General features: G+C 37.0%; 2 protein-coding genes across 3 annotated transcripts; both read left to right on the forward strand.

Moving 5' to 3' along the window:
- Window positions 1–3171: 3171 nt before the first annotated feature.
- Window positions 3172–9303, forward strand: LOC125478522 (autophagy-related protein 18g-like). The gene is made up of 9 exons (XM_048586731.1): window positions 3172–3654; window positions 4322–4786; window positions 4921–5358; window positions 5963–6208; window positions 6295–7134; window positions 7220–7377; window positions 7600–7730; window positions 8254–8820; window positions 8931–9303. The coding sequence occupies exons 1-9, from the start codon at window positions 3484–3486 to the stop codon at window positions 8933–8935; spliced, it is 3021 nt and encodes a 1006-aa protein (XP_048442688.1). The 5' UTR covers window positions 3172–3483; the 3' UTR covers window positions 8936–9303.
- Window positions 9304–12016: 2713 nt separating this feature from the next.
- LOC125478587 (histidine-containing phosphotransfer protein 1-like) lies at window positions 12017–14386 on the forward strand. 2 transcript variants are annotated; one of them, XM_048586894.1, is made up of 6 exons: window positions 12017–12287; window positions 12761–12891; window positions 13096–13164; window positions 13340–13411; window positions 13753–13825; window positions 13973–14386. In XM_048586894.1, the coding sequence occupies exons 1-6, from the start codon at window positions 12225–12227 to the stop codon at window positions 14222–14224; spliced, it is 660 nt and encodes a 219-aa protein (XP_048442851.1). In that variant the 5' UTR covers window positions 12017–12224; the 3' UTR covers window positions 14225–14386. The 2 variants fall into 2 exon arrangements, with proteins under 2 accessions (XP_048442851.1, XP_048442852.1); XM_048586895.1 differs by having other exon boundaries at window positions 12033–12287; window positions 14076–14386.
- The last annotated feature ends 2170 nt before the right edge of the window (window positions 14387–16556 follow it).

The raw sequence follows: 16556 nt of genomic DNA on the forward strand, positions 1-16556 counted from the left end.
GGTTGAGAGTTGTTTTAGTGAGGCACACCTTTCAACATTTCTTACTAATTAAGCAACTTTAGAGTCGCATGTGGGATAATCCATGCATCAAAGCACATACGTCAAGAATGAGGATCTTATTCGGATCTTCTTTGTGAGTATTTCGAGAATTCTTAAATCGTGTTCATTCATCGTACATTACTGTCAGAAATCATTTTAAATACTTTTATTTAAAATTAAATATGAATAATGTCTGACGATACAATGAACGGACACGATTTGAGAATCCCTAGAATTCTCATTCCCAATGGAAAATGATACTTGTCAAATCCTTTTCCTGGAAATCTTGGGAATTCCATGATCGTGACCATTCATCATATATCGTGCGGTCAAATTTTTGTTAGGTACTATTTATATTTAATTTTAAATTTAAAATGATTTCTGATAGCAGATATACGATAAACGAGGATTCCCAGAAAAATGATATGGCGATGATCCTTTTCCCATCCCAATGGACCATATGCATCAATGATAAGATTTTTTTTTTTTCTTTTTAAAAGAAAAATAACTGATGACAAATCATGATTATCTACCTCTTTTTGGACTAAAAAGACTCACAAATATATTTTAACTTTTTCTAATCACAAATCTTACTTCTACGTCGATAACGAATTAATGATAAGAGAATTTTAACAAAACATGAACGAGTGATGATAATATTTCTTCTAAACAATATGAAATCCAATAAACGACGGTTGAAAGTTGCCCAGTCTAATCAAGTATTTGCTAAGATAGGGTAGGCTAGGCTGTGGTATGAAGTGGTGCGGCGCGGCGCAGGTAGCCATAGGTGGTATCGGCAAGTTTTGTTGTGGACCCGGCTGGCACGTAACCCCAACGCCGGATGGCGTATTTCACCCAACCAAACAACTCCCCCGAATTTCTCATTACTTTGACGCTATCGTCCCTTCCCTCCGTTTCCATGCCACTTCATTATCCACTCTACACGTTTTCTTATTATTTGGTAATTTAAAGGTATATTGGTCATAAAATAATAGCTATTGTTCGGTTTCGGCGTTTCGGCCTAGAAAAAGAAAATAAAACTTGAGGTGGACGAAATGTTTTTATTTAGGGAATTTTAACGAAAAATTTTCGATACTATTTATTTTTAACGAAAAATTATATTTTTACACTAGAAAGTCAATTCTAGTACTATTTACTTTATCATTTATTTTGTCATTATCGTTAAAACTTCAAGTTTTCAAACCCTTTACATTAGTTTTCCTTTTTATTTATTTATTTATTTTTTAATTTTCAAGGGCTAGAAAATTATTTTTCAATATGTGTTTACCAAATACAAGAAAAAAACAATTTTTCATTCTCAAACTCACACAGTGTGGCAGTTTTCAGGATTGTTTTTCCCCTCTGCAGGTAGAGGTTGTTGCTGTAAGGGCGAGCTTGGTTTGGGCAGGAGATAGGGGTTTCCAAAACTTTCAAAGTGAGAGCGACTCGCTTCAGATTGTTCAAGCGTCTAGGAACCCCTCCACTGACTTATCTGACATTGGACAAGTTATGGAGGATATCAAGGAGCTGCTATCAACAATCACTTGAGCTATTTTAACCAACACTTGCCGCAAAGCAAACAACGCAGCACATAGACTCGCTCTCTGGGGCCTCTCAATGAGCAACGCCCGTGATTGGGATAACCAACCCCCAACCTTAATCTCAGATTTAATTATTGAAGAGAGTGTGATGCCTTAAATGGCCTTGTAGCAAACTATGTAATGACTCTTATCAATGAATCTACTATCGTTTCTTAGAAGAAAAAAAAAACTCACACGCCCACAAACCAAACCCAACATTAGTCTCCATACGGTAATTATACGTATTCTCTAACAAACAGAAGACATTTACCCTAAGATTTTTACAACATATGATAAACTCATCGTCAATGCATCACAATATGTCACAACTTAATATTAACCAAACCTAATATATCTAGTATCCGTACGAATGAAACTTATACATCCTCTAACCAACTACAACTTGAATGATGCTAGATCAACTAGTCACACACAATCATACTTTTTAACCGAAAAATGATAACAATTTCGCCTTAGATTTCTACATAGGTTCTTTTTTCCTTTCTAGTTATTACCTATGTTACCTAAATTAGTGTTTGAATTTCGTCAGTATTTCCGTGATAATATCAAAAAAGTCATAGAAAGATGTATGGAAGGGGGTGAAGTCCCCACATCAAAGAAACTCTTAAATTTCAGCCAAAATCGACAAATGTCGTCGATGTATATGTCAGATACATCGGTTAAATATCGGAGACAGTCTTATAATTTGTATAAACCAATATTTGGCATTGTCCTAAAGTTTCATTTAAATTTCTACCGAAATCAATTGATATTGATATCAATATATTGGGCGACACACGTGCTACAATGCCCAGGACAAAGGGTTGTGATCCCGCAAGAGTGAACTAACTCCAAAAACCCGTCCTCAGTTTGGATTGTAGGCTGCAACTCGCCTACATGAAGTGAGAATCACTAATAATTGCCGGTCAGCCATTAGATACTTTTTATGAATGTCAATTAAGTATCGTAAGTAAATTGCTTCTAGTTGTTCAATTACTTGATAACTAAAATCGCTCTTTGATAAATGATCACCATGAGTCAGACTCAACAGAATTTGATCAATTTTTTTTTTTATGTCGTTAAGATGAAGTACTGAACCAAAAATTTTCTTTGTATATACAAATTTGTATACGATATTTTAAATACCTCTTAGAATACAAAACTAAAATTTAATACGATGACCAGATCAAAACAAAAAGGTACAATGATTACGCCGGACTATCTAACAAAACGCGTTTAACTCTTAGTTAATAACCAAATCCAAACAGTAAATAACCAAAATTTACACAGTAAAAAAAATCACTTTTACCGACTGTTATTTGATTTGCACCACAGAAGCGAGACATAACCACAACGCCCAGCGCGCACAGAAGAGAGAGAAACGAGAGAGAGAGAGAGAGACGATGAGAGAGAAAAAGAAGTAGAAATAAACTGAAAGCGAAAGAGAAAAAAATAAATAAAGAAAGAAAAATACGGAGTCTCTGATCATTTAGAGAGAGAAAGAGAGGAGAGAGAATATAGCTGAACACGACGAGAAAAAAATAAATAAAGAGAAAAAAATAAATAAAGAAAGAAAAATACGGAGTCTCTGATCATTTAGAGAGAGAAAGAGAGGAGAGAGAATATAGCTGAACACGACGAGACCACACACGCCTTGTTGAGGAGCTTTGTTGTTGGTGTAGTTGAAGTCAAAGACCTTCCTAATCGTAATCGTCAACTGTAATCAGCGGATGCTATATAATCCGATCGCCGGCGATCGGAGATGCTCATCGGCAGCGGCGGCGGCGGAGAGGATAGCTCCGGAAGCAGCGGTGGAGGCTGAAGGAAGATACGAAGTGCTAGGTGAAGGCGGTGGCGGTGGAGGATGAAGAAGAGTAAGGGGAAGAACAATGGCTTGTTGCCGAACTCGCTTAGGATTATTTCGTCGTGCCTTAAAACTGTGTCGACGAATGCCAGCACCGTCGCTTCTTCTGTTCGCTCTGCCGGTGCGTCTGTAGCTGCTTCGATTTCTGCTTCCGAGGATCAGAAGGATCAGGTGTGAAAGCGATTTCCTAATTTTGCTTCTGTTTAGTTGAATTTTTGTTTCCTATTTAAGCTTTTGAAGTGCTGATTATTCTTGTTGTAATTATTCTGGAGATTATTGTTGGATTTTAGTTTCCGGATTGTTTGTTGGAGTAGTGATTTTTTATGAAATTTTAGGGCGGGAGAGAGGTTATAGTCAATGGCAGGATTAAGTAGGTCGAATCGCTGGATTCGTGTTTGGATTTTGGCAAAAAACGAGTTGTTTTTGTTGTAGTGGTCTGAATGTTTAGTTCAGTTTATGTTGCTTTAAGTGAATGAGCAAACTTCTTGTCGAATTGCGTGAGTGCTTTTAAAATGACTAAAAACGCTTTTGGTGAAAATATTTTTGAAATCCTTAGTAAAACTGCAAGTGGATTCTGAAAAAGCACTTGCAGGAAGCACTTCAAGTGATTTTGGAACCTAAAAACATTTTCTCTAAAAGCACTTCTAGTCATTTTAAAAGCACTTCAAAATGAATGTTTTTACTCTAATGGTGAATGCTGTCTTCAGTTTATGTTGCTTTAAGTGAATTAGCAAACTTCTTGTTGGATTTGGTGGTTGCTATCATGTTTTTTCTTAGCGAGGTTTTGATATTACTGCATATATACTAGACTACTTGTGAACTTCCATTGGTGAAACAGGTAACCTGGGCTGGCTTTGACAGGCTAGAGTTTAGTCAGTCTACCTTCAAGCATGTTCTCTTACTCGGTTATCAAAATGGGTTTCAAGTTTTCGATATGGAGGATGCCTCTAATTTCAGTGAACTAGTTTCAAAGCGCGATGGCTCGGTTTCATTCTTACAGATGCAGCCCTTTCCTGCGGCTTCTGATGGTAACCAAGGGTTCAGAACCACGCATCCTTTGCTGCTGGTTGTTGCTGGAGATGACACTAATGGTGCGGGAACTGTTCATAATACTAGCTATTTGGGAGTGGCAGGCAGAGATGGTAATTTGGAGTCTCGGCCAGGGAACCCTGTTAGCTCTCCTACAGCTGTTCGGTTTTACTCTATTAGGTCCCAAGGTTATGTACATGTTCTGAGGTTTCGGTCTGCTGTGTGTATGATTAGATGCAGTCCTCGGATTGTAGCTGTGGGTCTTGCAACTCAAGTAAGCACTTGGTTACATGTGACACATAATATAGTTTGAGAAGTTTAGACTATGAGATTGAATAATTTTAAATTACACCTTCTGTATAAAGAGATTGGATGCATATTACTGACCTTCCTGACATTCGGCTGCAGATTTACTGTTTTGACGCGCTCACCCTTGAAAACAGGTTCAGTGTTCTTACCTATCCTGTTCCTCAGCTAGCAGGGCAAGGATCAAATGGGTTTAATGTTGGTTACGGCCCAATGGCTGTGGGTCCAAGGTGGTTAGCCTATGCTTCCAACAGCCCTCTAGCGTCAAACGCAAGTCGCTTAGGCCCCCAAAACCTAACTCCTTCCCCAGGAGTTAGTCCATCTACATCACCTGGCAATGGTAGTTATGTGGCTCGTTATGCAATGGAGTCTAGTAAACAGTTGGCTGCTGGAATAATTAACCTGGGTGACATGGGATGCAAAACCTTGTATAAATACTGTCAAGAGATGCTCCCTGATGGATCTAACTCTCCAATATCGTCAAATTCAGGCTGGAAAGTTAGCAGGCATGCAGGCACAGAAATGGATAATGCAGGGATGGTTAGTTCTTTACTCAGAATGAATATTTAAGCACTGTATCTTTTCATTAACTTAATGAAATCTCACCAATGGTCTCTTGTCTAGGCTTGGAAGCTACGAAATTGGAGAATCTATTCCTCATATTGAGTCTCTCTTTGTTCTTTATCCTGGAAATGGTGTCTGAGACTCTGTTGTTGTTTGCTTTAGGATGATAATGTGCGCAAGTTTTTCTTATAACAATTCTTAACTTCATTTCATTCTTGAAATAGCCCTTGACAATACTTGATATATCTTTAGTATGATTGCTAGATTAGACTAGTTAGACGATTTCATACCGTACGATGCTATCTTTTCACCATGATACTTATCTATATTACACTCAAGACTGACATAGAGCACAAAGCAATATCGCATCCTCATAGACTGCCTTCTTTGCCGTTACTATTTTGAATATAAACGTAAATTGAGTTGTTAATATTTTAGCCTATAAGAACTATAACCTTGAGGAAAAAGAAATGAGATATGAAACTATTACGTGTTGGTTATCAGATGTTCAGGACAATTTTGTGTTATGCTTTTGAGTCAAAAGCTCTTATTCATTACTTGGTAAAATAATTTCTTGCAGGTTGTTGTCAAAGATTTTGTTACCCGAGCTGTTATATCGCAGTTTAAGGCTCATACTAGTCCAATATCTGCGCTGTGTTTCGATCCTAGTGGGACCCTTCTGGTTACTGCCTCAGTGTATGGAAATAATGTTAACGTTTTCCGGATAATGCCTTCATGCAAACGCACTGGATCAGGTGGTCAAAACTTCGATTGGAGCACTTCTCATGTGCATCTTTACAAACTGCATCGTGGAATAACATCAGCTGTTAGTATATATGAGTTTTTGAGATGTTCTGTAATCTTTGTTGTATTTTCCACCCACATTTTCCTGATTTTTTATCATTCTGACAGATGATCCAGGACATTTGCTTTAGTCATTACAGTCAGTGGGTTGCAATTGTTTCATCCAAGGGGACCTGCCATGTTTTTGTTTTATCCCCTTTTGGTGGCGATGTTGGATTTCGGCTTCTTAATAGTCACAGTGAAGAACCCTCCCTATGTCCAGTTTTATCTCTACCTTGGTGGTCTGCTTCTTCTTGCGTCATTAATCAACAATCTTTTCCACCACCACCATCTGTTGCTCTTTCCGTGGTGAGCAGGATAAAGTACAGTAGTTTTGGATGGCTTAGCACAGCCAACAATGCCACTGCTTCAGCGACAGGGAAGGTCTTTGTGCCATCTGGTGCTGTTGCTGCAGTTTTCCATAATTCCTTATCTCAAAGTCTTCAGCACAGTAACTCAAGGACCAGTACCTTGGAACATCTATTAGTTTATACTCCATCAGGTCATGTAGTTCAACATGAACTTCAGCCAAGGATAGGGGTAGAACAGAGTCATAGTGGTATAAGTACCCAGGCAGCCACGTCTATGCATATTCAGGACGAAGAGCTGAGAGTGAAAGTTGAACCCATTCAATGGTGGGATGTATGTAGGCGGTCAGACTGGCAGGAAAGAGAGGATAGTAGTCTTGGTACCACATTCGATAGACAAGAGGTGGCTGGCATACTTCAGAACAAATCAGGTTCTGATGGTACTCACGGAATGGAATCTCTAGATTTAAATGGTGCTGTTGGGGGGAAAAGGAGACCGGAAACTTATTCTGGGAAGGTCCATGATGGGTCCCGCTGGTACCTCTCTAATGCAGAGGTGCAGATCAGTTCTTTGAGATTACCAATATGGCAAAAGTCTAAGGTAGTTCTTATTTCAAAATTCAAAGTTACATATCCAGTTAACATTCTTCTCTGTTTTGGTGGTAATTTACTTTTCACTGTTCTAGATTTGTTTTTACACGATGGGCGATCCAAGAGCTGATAGTTTCACCGGTGGAGAGTTTGAAATTGAAAAGGTCCCTGATCATGAAATTGAAATGAGACAGAAAGATTTGTTACCTGTTTTCGAGCAGTTCCATTTCATCAAATCAAGCTGGGATGACAGGTGACGACCGTTTTATCTATAGTTCCACACACATTGTTGTAACTCTATAATCTAAATAATATAAGTGGTTTGATCCTTTGAGATGCTGGCGTCTGAGCTTACCAGGCGCTGGGTAAAGATACTGTTATATTATATGTTTCATGCTTAAGCATGGTCCTCTGTGTGTTTTGTCCTTCCACAATTCTGATACTTGTTAAATTCTCCCTTCATTGTATGATTCAGAGGCCTTGCTGGTGGGAGGTATCCCAATCATACTTCGCCGCCTCATCCAGCTGAAAACAAGATCTTGGAAGAGACTGTTATATGTCACTCGAAGCCTGCATCACTTAGCTCCACTGAAAGCTCAGATGGGGGTATGATACAATGATAAAAAAAAATATGCTTCAATCAGTATTTAATATCTTTCTGTCATCCAAATGGATATAAATGAAAACTCTCTGTCCATTTTACGTTGTGGCTTCTCCATCTGTTTTAGAGAAAATTTTCCAAGTGCCTGGTGTTCAAGTGGGTACTCCACGTGTCATAAAATAAGTGGAGGAACAAAGAAAAATATATCATTTCCTTCACTTGTATTATGACGTGGAGTACCGCTTGAATACCCGGTACTTGGAACATCTCTTCTGTTTTTGAGAGGAATAAGATCGGAGATAGTCTGCAATGGTTTTCTTAGTGCAAAAAGGACTTGATGATTATTATTCTTTGTCAAATGCTCAAATTTAATCTCTACACTTGTTTTGGCAAGGTCTTCAAGTAATATTCCAAATATATAAATCCATATGTTGAGGCTCTTACAAAATTCTTTCTTATAGCTGATGTTCTATCCTGATCATTTTAACTAATTGTGTCCGCATAATTACTATTTTGGATCTCTATCAGGTTCGTCAAGAAGAATTGAGCATTTTCTTGACTTCGATCAAATAAACAATGAGAAGCCCCGCACAACAGTTTATCAGACCTTGAATGGCTCGGAAAGAAGACCCAATACAATTGTTGAGCCTTCATTAGAAAACCATATGTCTTTCAGCATTCTGTGTACTCCATCTGAACATTTTAAGAACATCGATTCTCAAATCAACGGCTGTGTCACCAACGGTTTGCCTGCGTTAGAAAGTACCTTGATTCCAGGAGGAAGAGTTTCTGCCGAAGAAGGCCTAGCATTGAAAGCAATTGGGATCAGGGAGGTCTCAGTTTTATACTCTGATCAACGTGCTTCGAGTACCGATATTGTTGCAGAGGGGGCTTCCACTTTGCAGCATCCAATAGATCTTTCACAGTTTTTCCAGGAGGAGCATTGTAACGCACTGGAGAAGAACGGATGCAATGGGTTAACTGAAGTCGTAGCCGAGGATGTTGACAGCGACAGTAGCCACTGCGAAAAGGTGAAACCCGAAAACGAGGAAGATGGTGAAATGCTTGGAGGCATGTTTGCCTTTTCTGATGAAGGTTAAAATCTAAAGCTATTGCTTCACTACATCATCGCACAAGCTAACTTTTGAATTCAATAGTCTGTTTAAATGAGTTGATAGCAATGACCTCGTATTTTCTTCCGGCAGGTTGATCTATAAGTTCAAGCTGCGTGTTGCCTATTCCGACGATCAATAAAAAATGCACGACGTTAATATGTCACCAAAGCAAAGGTAACTTCTCTTCTCTCGCTCGGAATTGTACATATTGTAGATGGAAATTCAAAAGGTTTTATGGATTGTGGTAGCTGTGGGTTGACAAGGCTTTGTAGAAAGTGGATTTTGGAATTGGTATTGCTCGCGTTGAACTATTCGCCGATCCTCCTCTTATGTCCTGTACAGATAAATTTGGTATGAAACAAAGTTCTCTCCAAGTTTGTACACCTATACTTTTATTCTTCTGAAATGATGAAATGGAAACCCAAAAAAAAAAAATGAGAAAAGAAAATGCTATTACTTGTAATTTTTGTAAATTGCAATTTCACAGGCCGCAAAACTGAGCGCAATGGCGTTATAGGATTCATACAATTGACCTCATTTAGTGAGATAAAGCTTGGTTGTTGTACTGGTTGGAATTACACAATTGTGTGTAAGGCCAATTTTGCCAAAACGGAGTACACGGTTTGATTGTAAGGAAAACTAATGAAAATGGTTTGAAAACTTTGAGTTTTAACGATAAGGACAAAAGGATAAAGTGAATAGTACTATGATTAATTTTTTAGTGTAAAAATGTAGTTTTTTTGTTAAAGTGAACAGTACCGGAAGCTTTTCGTTAAAGTTTCTTTGATTGCATGGTGTGCATTCTCACAAGTTATGCTACAAGTAACCGTAAAACTCGTTCCCATTTACGGTACGACGTTTGATTGAGACTAGTAGATTTACAAATGATTTTGATTCGAAGATCTAAATATGGTTTTGCCGAACCTCTCGTTCTTAATTGGTGGCGGGATGAGGTGTTGAATTCGGAACATCTTTCGACATTGGGAAGAGAAGTGCAACTAAACTATAACCTAGTTGGTTTTTATAACATTAATACGGGCGTGCATGCAACAGGCAAATGCCAAAACTTATAATGTGAACAAAATTGAGACCTAGCAACAATTGTTTTTTAACTTGAAACTTTTCAACAACAGTAGACTAAACATCATAATATCATTAAAAATCCAACAAATAGACTAAATGACGCTAAATCGAATATTCTAACTACCAAATACTTCATATTTTTGCTGAATTCTATTTCTTAGTCTTTCTCTATACTCTTTGCTCGAAGCTTCTGTCTTATAGTGCATCATTTAACTGAAGCATCTCTAGGTTTTCGGTTCACTTTACTCTAATGTCCAGGTTCTTAATCCTACTATTTTTCTTGTGTCCACACATCTAACGAAGTATTCTCATCTCTCCTACTTTATTTTTTATTTTTTATTTTTTTGGCACATGTTATTTTTTAAATACCTAATATTTGATGTCATAAAGCATCAATGACCTTATTTTATTCCCTATAAAAGTTTCCTTCCACTTTCGTTGCAAACATGCACTTCACAATTTCCTTTAAATAGTCAAATCCATAAATCCTAATATAGATTTGATTGCCTCTTCGGTGGAAGCTTTCCAAAAAGTAGTGAATCTCCAACATTGGATTTGGTCGTGGGCTTGACATTCTATCAGGATTTGGATCTAAGAATTTGTATATCTTAATCATTTATTATATATTATGAGATCAGAAATTATTTAATTTTTTTAATTTAAAATTAAACACAAATAGTACTTGACAAAAACTAACCGCATAATATACAATGAACGGTTAGGATATAAAAATTTTCAGAATCCTCATAAAATGAATCCGAAAAGAATCCTTTTCTTATGCCAAGTTTTTAAAATCTGTGGGCAACAATATATGACCGCTTACGTGGATTTGGATATGGATCCTCCATGGATCATGCACCGCCCCACCAAAATATAGAATTTTATTGATAGGTTCAAATCCTTAATTTTTAATTTGTTTGTGTTTTGGTCGAATAATTTAATTTCCTTGTACGCCTAAAAAATTGACACGTGTTCAATCAAAGCATAATGCCAAATTAGTCATGAGGACAACTCATGCGGCTTGTGGTGGTGGTGGCGGCCTAAAAATGGACTTGACAAAGCCGGTCGCGGACTTTTTTTAAGCAAGCAACCGGAACGTTAGGATAGGGATGTCCGTTAACGTATTTAAATTTGTTAGAGCAATGTGTTTCTTTTTCTGCAGTCTGTGTTTCTTTTTCTGCAGTCTATGTTTCTTTCATGGTTTAAATTGATAAATTCGAAAAATAGTTAGAGTAGTGTGTTTCTTTCTTTATGCACGAATTCAAACTTTTTTAATAATTTAAATTAATTTAGTGTATATTATTTTTTTCCCTGAAAAAGTAAAATTTATAGAAATACTTGTCTAAAATGATCATAATTAAATCCCAATTGAAATAGTTTTTATCGAGGCCCAGTGATCACAATATCCTTAGTTTGAACGAATTCTATGTTGCTTTAATGAATATCATACTTGTTTCTAAAAAAAAAAAAAAAAAAAAAAAATCCCAATTGCAAAAGTGATTAAACCACTATAGAGTGGTCCAGTAGTTAGCATGTCTTAGGTTAGATTTTTTACGCTGGTGAATCGCACGATGATGATCAAGAGAGGCCACTAATTTGTCCCCTTTTGCATTTCTTTTGAATATGCATGTGTTAGCTGCAAAAGACACCTTGCGTGAACAATAGAAAAATAAGTTGGTGTTGAACTTATCATTCATACGATTCGGACGTAAAACTTCACACGAATATTAGTACCATGCAATACTAGGTGGAAAAAATATTAAACAATTGATTATAGTTTAACATTATTTTTATATGAAAACTAATGAAATGTCTATAAAAAATTTAGTTTTAATGTAAAAAGATAATAAAGGTAATGCATAGTATCAGATAAAGGTAAAAATATGATTTTTTTTTGTTAAAAATAAATAATACCGAAAATATTTCGCTAAAATTTTATATTTTTATTTGGTAGTAGACTAAGATGGCCTATATTTATAATTATTTGGGGAAATTAAATAAACATAGAGCTTATTCGGGTGACGTTGACAAAAATCTTCCCTCCGTGGCAGTGGCAGGTCATTCTGTCAATCAGTCAGTTACTCTGTATTTTGTCGCCAAAGACGTTTTTATTCGAAACGTTTGCTTTCAATAAAAAAAGAAAGAGCCTTTCCATTTCAATTTCCACACATTTATAACTCCTTTTTTCTCCTGTATACAGATTATATAAGATATGCCCGCTTCCGCATTATCGTTCCCAAGTTGTCTGCCGAGTCAAAAACTCGCCCGCTGTGCAGGTAGGAACTGAGCGAGAAGGCGGCCATGGACGCCGTGACTCAGTGGCAGGAGCAGTGGTTCGACTACACTCAGTATCTGCGCCGAGAGGTTTTTCTGATTTTTTCCCTTTTCTCCGTTGATGTTTTAGTTTATCTCTACTGGGTTTTCTCTGCTGAATTCTGTTTGTTTCCATGGAAATTTTTTGGGTTTTCTCTGCTGGCCTCTGTTTGTTTCCATGGAAAATTTTCTGGGGTTTCTCTGCTGGTATCTGTTTGTTTGCGTGGAAAGTTTTCTGGGTTTTCTCTGTTGGCAACTGTTTGTTTTCAGTGGAAAAGTTTTATGGGTTTTGTTAATTTCACCATAAAACTTAAAAAGTTAGGAACTTTCAGATTACTTTGATTAAAAAAGGAACTTTCAGATTATAAGGAAGAAATGTTTGTAGAAATTGCTGGATGCCAGAATTAGTTTCCCAGAAGTACTTCCATTTGTGGTTCAAAACTGGAATTCTTTTTCCCTTTGTTTTTGAATTTTGGGCCGTTGAAGTAATTTTGCTTTGTGGGGTTTTTGGTGGTGGTGAAAAGGGATTCTTGGACGATCAATTTGCTCAGCTAAAGAAGCTGCAGGATGAAAACAGCCCAGATTTTGTAGTTGAAGTTGTTTCTCTTTTCTTTCAAGATTCTGAGAAGCTTCTCAACAATATGGCCAGGGCTCTGTGAGTTCTCTTGTCTTAACTCTGAGTGATATTCTTTGATTTGCTTCGCTTTTGGACAAATTTTATGGTGGTAGCTGTGTGAAAACAGAACCGAGCCAATGGCGGATTCATATAGCCGACCCCACTTAGTGTGAAAAGGCATGTTGTTGTTGTTGGTAGCTGTGTGAAAACAATGTTAATTTGGGTTTCGTTTATTTTTCGTAGAGAACAGAACGTTGTAAATTTCAAACAGGTAGATGTCTATGTTCATCAATTCAAGGGTAGCAGTGCCTGGTAATTCCAACCTCTTTTCTTTACTTATTTGATTGTCAATTCTCTGTGTCACTTGAATGCCTAACTTGCTGTGAACGGCTGTTCTGATCGTTCTTTATATATGGTACGCTAATTTTTTGTACTTAGTTGTTTTTTTTGAGGTTTCTAATTGGAAATTGATTTCGTCGGTTTGCAGGATAGGTGCATTGAGACTTAAAAATGCATGCATCAACTTCAGAAATTTTTGTGAGGCCCGGAACCTTGAAGGGTAAGTGTTTTTGCTTCGTGGTGATGTTTTCAGTGATTGATTTATATTACACCAGCAATCGGAAATTTGTCAATGTATATGCTCTTCCTTCCGTTAACACTATAATATTAATCACAATTCGGACTAGAAATTTGTAAGCCGGTTATTTCATTGACAGAAAATCATAGTTTAACTAAAATAATGTTTAAAAAATTCTGAACATCCCCACTATGATTCAAGAGAAGTTGGTATCTTATGTTCGACTTATATTTCATTTGTGTTTGTACTCAACTCTCGCGATGAAGAAAGGGTTTGTAGCAGGGCAGTTGCACCTAATTGTGACTCAGTAATGTTTGGTGTAGGTGTTTGAGATGTTTGCAACAACTGCAGCAAGAAAGCTCTGCACTGAAGAACAAGCTCGAAACTTTATTTAGCGTAAGTACATGAAAATTTTACTAGGCAGCTTGCATTTTCCGGGATTGATTATCTAAAGGAATTACTTGGCATAACCCCTGCTTGTGAGCTCGGGGATATAACTTATGTTCTGTCCTTGACATATTCATCGCTTTGGATCCTCCAAAGCATCCTCGGACTGCTACCACGAACAATCTCAGTTTGGATTTCACATTAGCTTCTTTGCCATTATCTCGTCCATTCATTGACTTTGCCCCTTCGGTTTCTGTAGTTGGAGCAACAGATTGTGGCTGCGGGCGGGTCAATTCCTACGATGGAGTAAATCCTACAATGGAATCCACTGCTATGAAATCTGTCAAGAAATATGGATATCAGAGTTTTTCGAAGTCCTTTAGCGTGAACGATTTTACTTTGATGTAGTGAAAATTTTCGTGTAATCCGCCTAGCACCTTCGTAACGAGGTAGCGTAATAACTTCCTTGGAGGTATGTAATGTAAGGCTCTGTTTTGAAACCCTTCATCGGACGCAACAATGTATCATCTTTCTTGTTAATTTGGTAGTGAGGAAGCTTATATCGTTGAACTTGGCAAAGCTCATATGATCCAGTTTGGTTAAAATGCTCCCCCACAGCCCACTATTTCACCAAAACTTGGATCAGAAGATTGATTTTTCTCTATAATTTTTTGGGCCTGTTGGATCATAAGATTAAGAACCAGAAAAGTGCTTTTCTTGAAAGTTGTTTTTGTCCCTCAAAGGTGAAAGTTAAGCCACAATTTTTTCTACAAATAATACCTATGGATTGAGATCCACACCGGATCTTTGTGTCCAGACCCTGCTCTTACTCACTTCACAAAAATTCAAAAAACTTGAAACGTCCAAATCTCTCTCTTGAAACGTCCAAATCTCTCAATTTGTGGAATTCGGGCATAGAGATCCAGGGTGGATTTGATTCCCCTCAAAGGCTACCGGTTAGAGCATGTTTTTTGTCATCCTTCAAGTCTTTGTTAGCTTCTATGACCAGAAACAAATGAACCCATAAATGCTTAAAAATCTTGAGAGTGGACAAAAACCCTATTATCATGTACATTGTAGTATTTGTTTCTCTCCTTGCTCTAGAGACCGCATACGTCGCACTCGACAACTTACCTCACACAAAAAAATCTTTTGTTATCAAGGATAATAATGTTCTGTTTTGAGCACTCATCGACGACTTAAATATCTCATCATTTGTATTAACTTGCTTCAGGCGATAAAATATGTTGCAACCGAGGCATAATTATTTTATGATTACAACACTCATAAACAACAAGAGATATCTCTAATGGTAGGACAGATTAATTCCCTTCTAACGCACATCTCGCCTCCTAGTACTCAAGAAAGAGGAAGCTCATTTTGTGTAGAAGGTGGTGTGGCTGGATGAAAATGACATGTTACTGAAGTTAAATAAATGTGGAGGCAAAAAGATTGCAAGCTCTATCAAGTATGGCAAATGTACCATATCCAAAAACCAAGAGGAGGAATGTGGGGGTGTTTTAGTTGTTGGAGTGGTTATGTCATCTGTGAGAGAAATTTTTCAGTATGTCGAGAACATGATTTGGTATGTCAAGTGTCATAAAATAATTGGTTGAAATTTTTTTTCCAAATTTTCAGCAATTGTACTATTACACTTAGTGTATTGGACCGTGTTCTTGGCACATACAGAAAAATCTCTCCATCTGTGGGGCGTCATTGCATATGCCAGATGGGGTTGCTAGCTTTGCTTTCTTGCTTCCTGCTCAACATTACCTACCAAATTTATGCTTCCATAATAATACCATCCACATTGGTACATATTTGTACACACCCACGCTATTTGCTCATGTAATTTTGTGAACATCGATTGTTTTCGACTCACTGCAAATTATAGTTTGACAAGTTTGTACTTTGTAATCATTATTTTCATTAGCAAATTATCAAAGATATTATTTATTAAAAAACTATAACAATGCATTAAAGATGCGTACAAGATAATAATCTCTTATAAGAATAAATGACTTTTTATACACGTAAAGTGTCGAGCATTGTTATATATTCCATCTTGTAATAATTTAAAGTAATCACCCAATATGATTTTTTATTTCTTGGTAAACGTTTTTACTCCAGCCAGGCAGTTTGTGAAACCAAGTAAGGACCAAAACGGAGGAGTGGACAAGAAGTTAGTAACTTTTGTTTTACCATCTTTCGTTGGATACTCCAATACTCCCAACATCCAACGAAATGGCGAGCAAGTTTCAAGAATGAATGCCATTTTTCTACGCTAAAGAGACTCATTCAATTTCAAAGTGAGACTCTCTTTATGAACGTTCTGTCACCTTACATTTTAACGCCAATTTATGTACCAACATTATGAAATATTAAGCTAAAAACGTGAGGTGACAGAGAGTCTATGAAATTTTTCATTTTTAAGAGTCTTCCTAGCATTTCTCCTTTTAAATTTGTTATAATTTCTTTGTACAATTGAATTGAGAGGTGAAGGCAATTATGCAACTTCATAAAAGATTTTGGTAGGATATTAATTAATTGAAAAGAGTGGGTGTTGAGAGCAATTCTAACAAATTAGCTAAGAATTTAAAGTTTTGAAGAACATTTGACAGCCTACATAAATAGAAAAGTAACAAAAAAATTAATAGAAAGTGTAAGTTCTGCCCATACCACCGTAATAAACTCTTGTTAGTGGAGAGAGATTTCAATGTGCCGAGAATAAGTTCGATGC

The sequence above is a fragment of a genome, unplaced genomic scaffold (genome assembly GCF_019419815.1).
Source record: "Pyrus x bretschneideri cultivar Hongxiangsu unplaced genomic scaffold, Pyrus_bretschneideri_v1 Contig25, whole genome shotgun sequence".
NCBI classification, from domain to species: Eukaryota; Viridiplantae; Streptophyta; class Magnoliopsida; order Rosales; family Rosaceae; genus Pyrus; species Pyrus x bretschneideri.